This window comes from Hipposideros armiger, unplaced genomic scaffold, assembly GCF_001890085.2.
Source record: "Hipposideros armiger isolate ML-2016 unplaced genomic scaffold, ASM189008v1 scaffold_1298, whole genome shotgun sequence".
NCBI classification, from domain to species: domain Eukaryota; kingdom Metazoa; phylum Chordata; class Mammalia; order Chiroptera; family Hipposideridae; genus Hipposideros; species Hipposideros armiger.
The window spans coordinates 321,010-333,440 of NW_017732648.1; the positions used below are offsets into that span (position 1 = coordinate 321,010).

Genomic DNA, 12,431 nt, shown 5'->3' on the forward strand with positions numbered 1-12,431 from the left:
TCTAAGTCAGCTGAGGCATGAGTTCTATAATACACCTAAACGTTTATAAAGGAAAATTTTCCTAAGCCTTAGAATATAGTTTCCTATTCCTACCTGATCTGTTTTTCACTAGGAATATTAGTTATAAATTCAAACAAACTGTGTGATAAATTTGATGGTGAGCAGGAAGAACTGTAAGCTAAGGAACAGCAAGACCCTGCAATATGTCATTGAAATTAGCAACATTATCTTACTCTAAAATTGTCCTGTTAGTCCTAAGGAAGACATCTCTATTGAAGTAAAATGATAAAAGCCTTACCTGGTAAATTCATTGGGACCATTTCCTGGGTAGAAAAGAATATGGATGGAGAAGAGAAAAATAAAAATACATTTAGAGTAGCTAAATGTAATCTTTCAATTCTTCAGTTGCTTGATGTACAAAACTAGCTAGACTAAGCAATTCAGAAGGATTCTTTTATCACTCAAATTTTTATTCTGAAAGATTCCAGCTTTGCCAAGAAATGAAGGACTATTGGCTTATTTTTCACTTAGCCAAGGAACCTATGAAATTCATGGAATGTGCTGAGATTATTTTTCATGTAGATTCATGAAAACAAACATAACAGTCATCCTAAAACTCTCTTTACTGTAACTATTCTTATTTTTTACATGAGAAAATGGTTTAAAATGAAATTATTTTGTACCATATTGATTTAAATAACCTTAACTCCCACTGAGCCTTGGCCCCAAATGAGAAAGTCATTACTCATGGTATGAATTGGTTTTTCCTCCCAGGGTATCTTTTGCTATTTGAAATGCTTTGATTCCATGTTGGAAAAAAAATATGGCGAGAGCTATGATAACAAGTGGCTGGAGAAAGTTGAGCTGTGCCTTTGTAATATATTTTAAGAGNATTTTATCTTCTTGGATCCCCAGCTTTTTCATCTTTAAAATGGGGGTAATGATACCTGCCACAAAACCTGGGAATAAAATACATTGGTGAAAATAAAATTTAAAAGGGTTCTTGCAAACACTTCATAAGTGAAAGCCTTTCCATATCTGAGGCCCTCCATCCTCACTCCCTGCAGGAAATCATCTCGGTAAAGTTCACGATTCAAACCCTTGCTCTTGTTGACAGTAAGGGCAGAGATTGAGGTAAGGCTATGAGATAATCTATCAAAGCTATTACTATTGTCACCTGTATTGTGGATCTTTATCCAAAGCAAACTAGCCATAGAAAATAGATGCTGGCAAGCATCATATATGTTGCATTTTCCCCATGTCCCCTGCTGAAGCTGAAGAAATCAGAAAAGCCTTAGTCGCTACTATCAGGCAAATCACTAGCCGCCATTACATTTCCTTTCCTGCCCGTACAGTGATTAAAATCTGCAGCTTCACGTGGATATTTTTAGTGCCAAGAAATGAACTTTCATGAAAGAAGCCAGACAGATAAGACCACATGTTATATGATTTATATGAAATATCTAGAATAGTTAAATCCCTCGAGACAGGGAGCAGATTGGTGGTTTCCAGGGGCAGGAGCGAGGGGAGAGGGAGAAGTGATGGTCAGTGGACCCAGGGTTCTCTTTGGGAGTGATGAAAATACTTTGGAACTAGGTAGAGGTCATGGCTGCACAACACTGTGTGTGTACGAAATGCCACTGAACTAGACATTTAAAAATGGTTCATTTTATGTTATGTGGATTTCATCACCATTCAAACCAGAAAGGGACTTTCCAAATTCCAAGTGCTTAAGAAAGGCCTTCCTTTAGTGAAAGGATGAGTAAGGTGTGATGCATAGGTCAATCGCTTAAAAGCCAAGTGCTGGAGAATTGGAGAAAATGCTGACAGGCAGAGAGTGCTCCNAATATTTACTCTCCAAGGAGATGATGACTTTTAACCATTTTCAACATGAATTTTCAATAAGCTGATGAACAGAATGGACCATGTTCTAGACAAATTTACATGCAAGCTCAAGTTAATATATAATTTTAGAACATTTAGGGCCCCTTAAAGACCATCCACAGGTCCACTAGATCAGTCAGTCTCCCAAAGGGTCATCACTAGAATTTATTACTGGGGAAAGATACTGGGAATTCAGATTTTCATGCTGCACCTCTGTATGTGAACCTCTGGGCATGAGAACAGTCCTCTACGTTTTAAAGTTACCCTGCCAGGTGATTCATGTGCGCTCACTGCCATAGAGGTTAAATGACCTGATAAAAAACCATGACAACCTGGGTTATTTGCAGGAATGAGGGAATACAGCTCATGTGCATCAGAATGTTTTTATGTGCTGGGCTTGTCTTTCCCACCAGATCGCAAGCTCCCAAGTGGTGGAAGCTCTGCCCAGTGTCTTTCTTTGTATATCTGCACAGGGGAGGTTCTTGGACCTGAGTGGGTGCTTCAAAAAGGAGCTTAACTGCCTCGTGTTACAGGAAAATGCGCCCAGTGTGATGTTTTCAATTAGGGTCCAGCAGACACTGTCTGTATTTGAGTTTGTAATGAATATTTTGCAATCCATTCCTCAGAACAATGAAACTTCTGAGATTTCCCGAGTCCCTCTGTGACTATCAGATGGCTCCTCACTGAGTCAAGGCTACAAGTTCAAAGATACAAAATTGGCAAAGTTTAATACAGTTATAGATTTGATTTGATTTGATTGTGCTAAAATCCAACTTACAAAAAATGCATATGCACATTATCTGCATAGGAAATGCCTTTGAAAAATAACTCTTGTGGAAATTTTATACATATATATATANCTGAGAGACCAAGAAAGCATTAAAGACTCATAAATAGGTAACACTTAGCAGTAGTTAGAGGAAATGAAAACAAAACAAAACAACAAAACAAAAAAGGCAAGGTCCCATCAATAAAGAGATAGTCAGAAATACCAAAAACATGATTTTTATTAAATATTTTTATGTATATATTATATTTCAAAACATAAGGAAATAAACTCCACCATTAATGATTTTAACCATCTCCAGCTTATATTGATATAAATATAAAGTTATTAAAATTTATTGTACTGCAAAATTTCAGAAGTGTTTTAAATGTAAAAGTAGGAAAGTTACGACAAGGGAGAGGTTCTTATTTGTCTAAGAAGATGCAGGAAATAAGAGCAATTCCTATAACCTGATGGTGATTTCATCTTTGCTCCATTTGTAGCAAGAGGACAGATGGAGTTATTAAACATTTTATGGGGAATTTTATTTAAGGGCAAAATAAGAATCTACTTTATCAGGTAGATATGGGTTCATGATATAGTCACAAAACTACCTCCTGTAAGAGCAATGAGTCTCTCCAAACCAGGCTAGAAGTTTCTAAGAGCAGCAATAGTTTTTAGGGCTAATTGTGTTTCATAGGCAGTACTTTCAGGTTTGGAGGTGTAGAAGCTTTCGAGATGGCACATCAAGGGGAAAACGAAGAGGTGGCCATACCCTAATACTACTTTCCTGATCGAAATGTTTTGACACTTGAGAAAGAAGATGATTATTTTCATCAAGTAAAATGCCATACAAATATAAAATATTCAAGCATTATAACTGAGTCTGCATTTTCTATGTGAATTCAAAATTGAAATATTTCGCAATTTAATGCCAATAATTGATGCAAAGATTTTTGAGGTAGAACCTTATTTAAACTCAGCTTTCAGAGTTATATGCAAGCTTTCCTTGAATTAGCTCCTCTCAGAGTTGCAAACAAAGTCTACAAATATGGTAAAACCTTTATGATCATCATGGAGCAGGGGAGGCAAAGTCACTTTATCAGTAATTGTGACATTTCTACAAGAAGTCATAGCTATCTATTGACTCATAGATGCAGTCAGCCTGTAGCTAGACCTTTGTATTCATATACACTAATTACATTTATAGCTATAGAATCATGTTACATATTAGAGCATGATCCCAATCTTTTGTCTTTGCAAACACTCCTATTTGCATACTTAACATTCCGCTACATTTATTCTTAACCATATCTGTCTTCCAAACTAGAGTTCAAATATATATATATATTTTTTTTTAGCTGAGCCATCCTGACACCTGTTGGCAGCTCAGTGGCAGCTCAGCTCGGGCTGTGAATCAAACCGGAGACCCTGTTGCTCAGAGCTCAAACTCTTGAGTGAGCTNTCTTGAAAGAGGAGTGGCATTTGACCTTTGTAGCTGGGGAAAAGAGAATTTCAGGTCAAAAGTAATGAAAGAAAAGGTGCAGAGAAGAGGCAGCCATTAGGTCCGGTGGCTGGACCATTTGTTAAAAATCACTGGAGAGAATTTCAAATGAGATATGCTTGATTGGGAGCCCACTCAGGAGAGAGCTTTGGGTGCCAGATTTAAGAGACACGTCTAAAGTTTCTGCAATCCGTAATCCAAGCTGCATACTTCAGACAGCAGGGCTTGTGCTGTAGTAGTAGGAGGATGCCACATAGGAAAAGAAATGCTTTCTGGCTACTCTCACTTCGTTCATTTGTTTGGGTGGCTAGGCCATGTTTCTTGCACGGATGGCCTCTCTTTCCTTATAATGACCTCATTATCTGGTGGGTCAGCAATGAGCAATGTGAAAACAACCTGGTGCCATTGGCCACAGCATCATGAGATGAGGGCGGTCTTAACCTTCTACTTGTGACCGTTTCATTTGTTATAGTCTTTGCCTGCCCCCTCGTGGCCATTTCACTGCATTCTACTGCAGACTCATATTTTTTATTTCTGAAGTAGCTAGCCGGAATTCTGTCAAGTCCAAAGCTTTGTGTGAAAGACGATGTATATCTAAACATCACTACTAGCTGTTTGTGTGGTCTCCTCAAGCATCCAACTTCATGGATCATGTGCCAGCATCACCAATGTGCCTGTGGAACACCAGAGATTAGTGTAATCAGAGAAAAGCTTTATTTAGCACTTAGCATGTGCCAGACACTATTCCATGTTCTCTAGGTGGATGTCTCATTTAAACTCAGAGCAGCTCTTCATGGCAGCTACAATTACTATCCCTCTTTTAGAAGTGAGGAAACTGAGGCCTAGAGAGGTAAAGTGATTTGCCCAAGNCCGCCACCGCCCCCTCAAGGCTCCAGGCCTCTCTTGGTCACCCTGCTCCACAACACTGCTCTTCCTTCCATTTCTCCACTCCCCTTGCTCACTCCTGCCACAGGGGCCTTATGCATGCTATTTCTTCCTTGATATTTCGTATCAGTCATTTTCCTGACCTCATACACTAGGTCAAATCCTCCTGTCATCATGCTACCCCTCTACCTTTCCTGCTAATGCCATCTGTCAAAGCTGTGATTTAGCATTTGATTGTGTCACTGTCTTGTTGCTGTCTGCTTCTGAACTGGAGGCTCCAGGAAGTAAGAGTGTTTATAGGCCAGAGCCTAGCACAGTGCCTGGCACAGGGCAGATGTGCAATAAGCATTAATGAATGAATGAATAAATAAATGAAGGAAGGAAGGAATAAGTGAGGTTAATCCTGGTCAAACAGTCGTATCCTTACCCCCCTCAAATCATATCTCCCAAACTGTATATTTGCGAAATTGTTTAGTGCCAAGTATCTGAAAATTGCTGCTTAAACCCTATTTATCTAAACCTAAACTTCAAGGTAGGGAGAAGTTAGACGCAGTTTTAGAGTCCTAGCAAAGCCTTGAAAGATTGCAATCTTGCTTGACAACAATCTGATCGTTTCTGAGAATACGCTGGCTCTTACTGGTTGTGTGACTGTGGATGCTTTCATTGGCCTTCTAAACCCTCACCTCCTTCATCTGTAAAATGGGGCTACAGGACCGTTGGAAGGAGTCACCAGATAATGTACATTGAATCCTTCCCCATTAAGTATGATGTTAGTCATAGGTTTTTCCCTAGATGTCTCTCGCTAGGTGGAGGAAGTTCCTTTCTTTTCCTAGCTTTGTGAAAATTTCATCATGAATAGATGTTGAATTTTGTCAAATGCTATTTCACATAAGCATATAACATGGTACATAGTAAGCACTCAATCGTGTTAGTTCCTCCCCCTCTACTTTCTTTTTATTTTCCTCCTCCTTGTCACTTCCCCATTANTTTGCTAACAGCCCTGTCTGTTGTTACCTAAGATAAGAGCATACGACCTAGGCTCAGGTGCTGGTGTTATCACACCCAAGCTATTGCATCCTGGCCATGGGTCCACTGGGCCAGTCACATATTTCTCCTGCTATATTCACGCTTTGAATCAGACCATTCGTGCTGGGGACAACAGCTCAGTAGAGAACATCCTCTGAGGAGTAAGGGGCTGAGTCTTTGCTTAGAAATTGTGAAAACTCTGCCAGCGCTGGTCAAAAACCTGTTGGTGGTCTGTGATGGATGGTCAGCCATAGTGATGGTGAGCCCCTAGAGTCTGTGGAGCTTCGTTGCTATTCCTACACACCTGCCTATCTCAGCAGGGTGAAGCCCCTGATTCAGCCATTGCCAGAAGGCACTTGGTCACTTATTAAGCAAAGTTGAGCCCATCAGGGTCCAAAGACAAAGATCAGGACAACTCTGTTGGGGCTGCCAAGTCCTATTACCCAAAGATACCCCCACAAATGAGGTGAAACATCTAGAAATGCTCTGCAGACATTTCAGGTCTGAGTGTCACCCGGGAACTATTTCCAAGTATTTGCTATGAACATAAAAGGATGACCAGAATACAGATTTCTGCCCTCATTGGTTAATCTATGTGTAGTGGAGATTTTGTAAAACTTTTATTCAAAATAGAATATAATGGGGCCAGCCGAGCGGCTCAGTTGGTTAAGAGTTGGCTTAAGAGTGTGAGCTCTGCGCAACTGGGCCACTGATTNATTGATTTAAATAACCTTAACTCCCACTGAGCCTTGGCCCCAAATGAGAAAGTCATTACTCATGGTATGAATTGGTTTTTCCTCCCAGGGTATCTTTTGCTATTTGAAATGCTTTGATTCCATGTTGGAAAAAAAATATGGCGAGAGCTATGATAACAAGTGGCTGGAGAAAGTTGAGCTGTGCCTTTGTAATATATTTTAAGAGCTATCTCTATGCCTGGGCTTGGACATAGAATCCATCTGGTAAAGGATGTCTCATACATTCTCTGCAGGGATAATACCAATGTGGAACTTGGAGCTTGGCCTCATCCTTTTTCTAACTCACACTGAGCACACTCCTACTTAGGTCGTTTGTCTTAATTCCTTTCTGATGCCCTATAACCCATGTGCACGCAAACACAATAAATGCTAAAAAAAGTAACAAAAAGTTCAAGTACTACTCTCTCTATGTTTTTAAGAAAGCGGATGCACGTTTCAACACTTACGGTATTTGAAGGTGTAAATGTATGGTGACCATTATTCTCGCACTTTCTTTTCACCACTAAAAGATCAAAGAAATCTCTATCAGACTCAGGTCTCAGCCTTAGAAAGCAAGTGAGCACTACTCTCATGCTAAGAGAAGTGAGAAGAGAAAAAAAAAAGAAATTCATTTAAACTTAAAATGACCACACACCCCAAGAGATAGCATTGACCTGATTTGGGACAATCCCACCCCACTAGGTCAAGTGTTCTAGCGATATACCACACCTTAATGGAAACATACAATTACCGCACACTGGCTAGCCTGAAGCTGGCTTCTGACTTACTATAGCATCAGCACTGCCTCTTACCAGCTTGGAGCTAGACGTCGTAGCTACAGCAAGGGACAGAGGCACGGGATATGGAAAATTGACATCAACTTGCCATGGAGTGGCATTTAATGCCCAGGAATTCAAGTACATGCAACTCACAAATAACTCAAGCATACACACTCAATGAGTATATGCCTTGAAGTCAGTATGAGATGGAAGAAAGTAATTTGTAAGTCTCCATGCACAGTTATAGCGTTTAAACATTGAGTGTGTATTTTTAGCTAAAGAACCTCTAAAGGCAAGGCAACCTCTTGATCTTCAGCTGAACTGGAGAAACAGCGTCTTGTTCCAACAGAGAAAGAAAAATTGAATGCTTCAAAGTTGCACCACCCTTTGTTTTATGAATGATTTAAAGGGGTTTTCTGGAGTAATTATGATTATACCCAATTTTGGCTTACCTGCTGACTTTACTAGGTAACCCTTGCATAAAATGTATTGCACAGTATTTTACATTACGTTGGAGAAATAACAAAAAATCATGGAATATAGACAAGGGTGAGGAGGCACAGAGAGGGACGAATTTATCAAGTGTCCCCTGCAATACCTTCCCCAGGAAGACCCTTGCCTCTTGTGTTTTCTTTGTGCAGGGGGCAATCTTGATGAACAGTGCAGGATTCCTTAGGATTCTTGCTGAACTCAGCTGCTGTCTGAATGAAAACACCATTGTTCGTAGGGAGGATTGGACTACCCACTCAGTGCCCCAAAGTGGTTGCTTAAAAGCAAATAGCTGAGGGGTAATATCATCTATTCTTACCAGCTTTTGGGGGTGTATTTAGTGGCAGGAATTAAAAATATAACAGAGCTACCTATCTCATAGAAGGTTTTTTATAGGTAAGAGACAGAGGGGACTTCCTTGAACAAGTACTTTCCAAGTTATTTCAATTTGCAAGTTGAGCAAAGTAAGAACTTACGCCAAACTGTTAGTACAACTGCTGGTGGAATCAGGGCCAGGATCCACAACCACCGTAATTCATGACTGGATCCTGTAGATTGGACATTTTATATAAAAACAAGCAGTCTTTAAGATTAAGAAGGTACTCTCAAAGAATCAAGGGGTTAGTTTTTCTTCATATTTCACTGTGGGAATGGGAGAAAGGAGAGTATATGCAATAAAAAAAATAATAACCTTCTTTACATTTGGTGTTGGTGGTGGTTGTGCAGTTCTCCATGATTCCATGTTCACAACTAGAAAAAAATACAGAGGACATTCAAAAAGCCTGGTTGATTGATTCCTTGATCATTTTCAATGACACATCATAAATCTGGGGCCATTTTATGCATCTTTGCACCTCTGATGAATATAGTCCCTCAAATATTTCTAGATTAGCATCTAAAGCTGGTACAAATGCATAACAGAATCTGGATGTTTGGATGAATAAAGAATGACTTTTTTTTTAGGATTTTATTGGGGAGTTGGGGGCGTAGAACAGCATTGGGAAATCGGGGAAGAGGAACAGACAAGTTGCTGTCCTTTTGTTCTTCAGTCTAGTTGTGGAGGACGACGCTTCACTGGCCCATGTTGGCATTATCGTTGCGCTCTTCCCGGGTGAGGCAGTCGCTCGCCGGCCATTGGATGGCCGCTCACAGCGGCTCAGGGCAGTTCAGAAAACTCACGCCAGCTGCCGGCCAGCCCCACTGCAGCCTACACCGGTCGCCGGCAACTCACGGCAGCCCAGCTCTAGGTGGAGCTGTTGTTCACCATCTTAGCTGTAGAGGGCAGTGTCACTGGCCCTCATGTGGGGCCTTGCTGCTCAGAGCTGGCACTCCCAAGCCAACTCTTAACCAAAGCACCACTCGATTGGCCCCAAAATGACTATGTTTTAAAAATGCTAAGAGTTAAAGAAAGGTGATAAATTATTGACATATAAAAAAAAGGATGAAATAGACCCCAAAATAAACTTAAAATTGGTAATAAACTGTGCTCTTAAAATACTTGGAGACAATCATAAACTGCCAAAACCAACTTCAAAGCAGTCCCATAGAACAGTAAAATGGCCAGACAAGAGCCATGATGCTACCTAGGGAGCCTCCTCAGCTGGTCCTTAGAGGTTTCCCCTTTTAGCATCAAGTTGTGATTAGGACACTCAAGAGGTTCTTGTGGGTTTTTTTCAGACAGCCAAACATTGACAGTCCAGTTGTCTGAATTACAGCTTGGCTCTGCCCGTTATCTACCTAGGAGTTTGAGCAAGTCACTAAACCATGATGAGCCTGTTTTCTCACCAATAACCAGGAGATAATATTAATTGATTAAAGGGGTTATGGTGAGAAGAAAATTAAATCAAGATTATGAAGTATTTAGAACTACTTACTGTTAGTATTTGATTTAAGCTTGCCTCTCCCCCAATCCCTACTTACTGTCATGATGAGGGCTTTCTCAGGTACTTGGGGCTAGAAAGACAACGCTAGGTTAAATGCACATACCTTACATTTTTTCCAGTAAATAAGAGACATAAGGCATCATGCTCCTACTTTTCAAACCTATTGGGTGAACTCCTAAATGTTTCCTAAGCTGAATTACAAGTTTAAGGAGAGGCACATTAATATAATCTTAATTATGCTTACATGTATTCAAAACAATGCCTTACAAAACAAACGCTATTTTTGTAACACGTATTACCCAATCTGATTGTCACAGAAATGAGGCTGATACGACAAGTGACTATTATCTGCATCCTAATGAGAAGGGAAACTGAAGCCCAGAGAGTTTAAGTGATCTGCTCAGACTCCCTCAGTTAATCAGAAGAACACTGAGATGCACCATCAGGTTTTCTATCTTTGGGTCAAATCAAAAGACAAGGCCCTTCCTGATCTGGCACTGGTTCCTTTTCAGTCTCTCCTGCACTCCAGCCAGGTACCTTGTTCTCCGGAGCGTCTTCCGTCTCTTTGCAGCTGCTGTTTCCCTGCCAGAAAGGTGCTTTAAATCCGTGTACACCTTCCTTCAAGACTCAAGCCACATGTCATATCTTCACTGCATCTCCCAGGCACGGCGAAAGGTTCTTCTATGTAACTCATAACACCCTAGGCGCAAGTCTCTTCTGATGCTTGCCACATGGTGTTAACACAACAACCATGCCCTTTTTGACTCTCTCTGCCACTAGCCTGAGAGTTTTGATGCCAGGAATGTGTCTTGCTCATACTGTTAGCTTAAGCAGCCAGCAGTGTCAAGCACACAGGAGGTGTTCGATACATGTTTGGAGACTGGATGTCTGAATGAACAAATGGTTATGCAGCTGTTTAAAGGCAAAGCAAGGCTAGAACCCAAATTCTTGACTCTCAGCCTGTGTTGCTTCCCCCTAGGAAAACGTTCTCTCTCAAGATAGATCTAGTGTTTTAATCAGAAAAAGACTAAAACGTACCTCTTGCAAGGGTTACAGTGTTCGCATGGAGGGGTGTTACAAAAAAAGTTTGATTTACATCTGCACTTGGTATTCCGGGTCCGGGTACAGTTTATTTCCACTTCTAAGCCTAGAAAACCAATTTGAAGACGATTAATTATAACAGCTAGTTATCAATGGACTATGAAAATGATGGGTAAGAGCAGCATAGATTTTTGAGATCCACCTCTTATTATCAGCAGCCACACCATCGTGCCTTTAGTAACACACAAAAAATGTTTAAATGCAAAACAGGCAACCCTAGGTTGAAATGGTTGAAATCATTCAGCAGAGTTTTAAGTGGACAGACAATCCTGCAGCCAAGGCAACCCCGCCTTTGCTTAAATGGCTCCCTTGTTCCTATCGCCTAACGCCTGGTTACTAGTGTGGCTTATGGACCAGCAGCATCGGCATCACCTGGGAACTTGTTAGAAATGCAGATTGTCAGGGCCCACCCTGGACCTAGTCACTCAGACCAATGCCAAAGCCCTCACTTAGACATTCTGATTTCACTGCTCTAAGGTGGGGCCTAAACATTCGCATTTTTCACTGCTCCGTATGTAATTCTAATGTACAGACATAGTTGAGAAACATTGCTTTAAAGCCTGGATAGAGACAAGAAAAAGCTTATGTTCAGAGATTTCTTGATGTCCAACAAAACTGGGAGTATTTTAGTTATATTTTAATCTGGGCCCTCAGAATAGATTGGGATACGGAAATTCAGGGCCCCAACTGGAATTCTCAGGACAAACCAGATCACCAAAGAAGGTGAAACAGCCCATCCACCTCTCGAGAGCCTGTGTCCTTGGATTTGAAGGTTTCTGAGCTCTTTCTGGCCATGAACAAGAGCCCTTACACAAGCATAAATCAAGGCAGAAAAACATGTTTCTGCAGTTTTGATTGGAGCTGATGAACCCCGTTCACAGGGTTCGTATTTACTCACCCTCCTGCGTCTGGGACAATTGCTTAGACTTGACCCATAAATGTCTAGAGCAGTGATTAGTTCAGTACCTGGTCCTGCTTCACCCCAGTCAGCCCCGTCCTGTCCCTTTCTGTCTGCCAATATAGCACCAGAGTAGGCCCCGTTTCAAATGGTATTATAAATGGTTCTGTAGAGAGTACCATGATTGGTCTCTTTCAATTGTTGTTTAAGACACTTACCATGTTCTCCATCACAACTTCCACATCTTCTGCATTTAGAAGAATAATGTTTGCTGTCTGTGTACTCTCGCCCTTCTGGGCAGGGTAGACAGCCTGGATCACCCCCATTAATTGTGCAGTCAGTCTCTTTCCGTGTGCCTGCCAAGGAAAACACGGAGCAAGTGTTTAAACACAAGGTGGTCATGCATCAGCATGGGACCTATACAGGGGTGGCAATACAACACTGCTATAATAAAACAGGGAGAATTAGGCTAATGATCTATG

General features: G+C 40.9%; 1 protein-coding gene across 1 annotated transcript; it reads right to left on the bottom strand.

The window, feature by feature from the left end:
- Positions 1-6: 6 nt before the first annotated feature.
- Positions 7-12,305, bottom strand: FAS (Fas cell surface death receptor; the record flags this gene model as incomplete). Its single annotated transcript, XM_019633379.1, has 6 exons — positions 7-323; positions 7,267-7,322; positions 8,544-8,615; positions 8,759-8,817; positions 10,989-11,097; positions 12,168-12,305. Coding segments are annotated over 6 exons (488 nt in total), but the record flags the coding sequence as incomplete, so codon positions are not given.
- Positions 12,306-12,431: the final 126 nt, after the last annotated feature.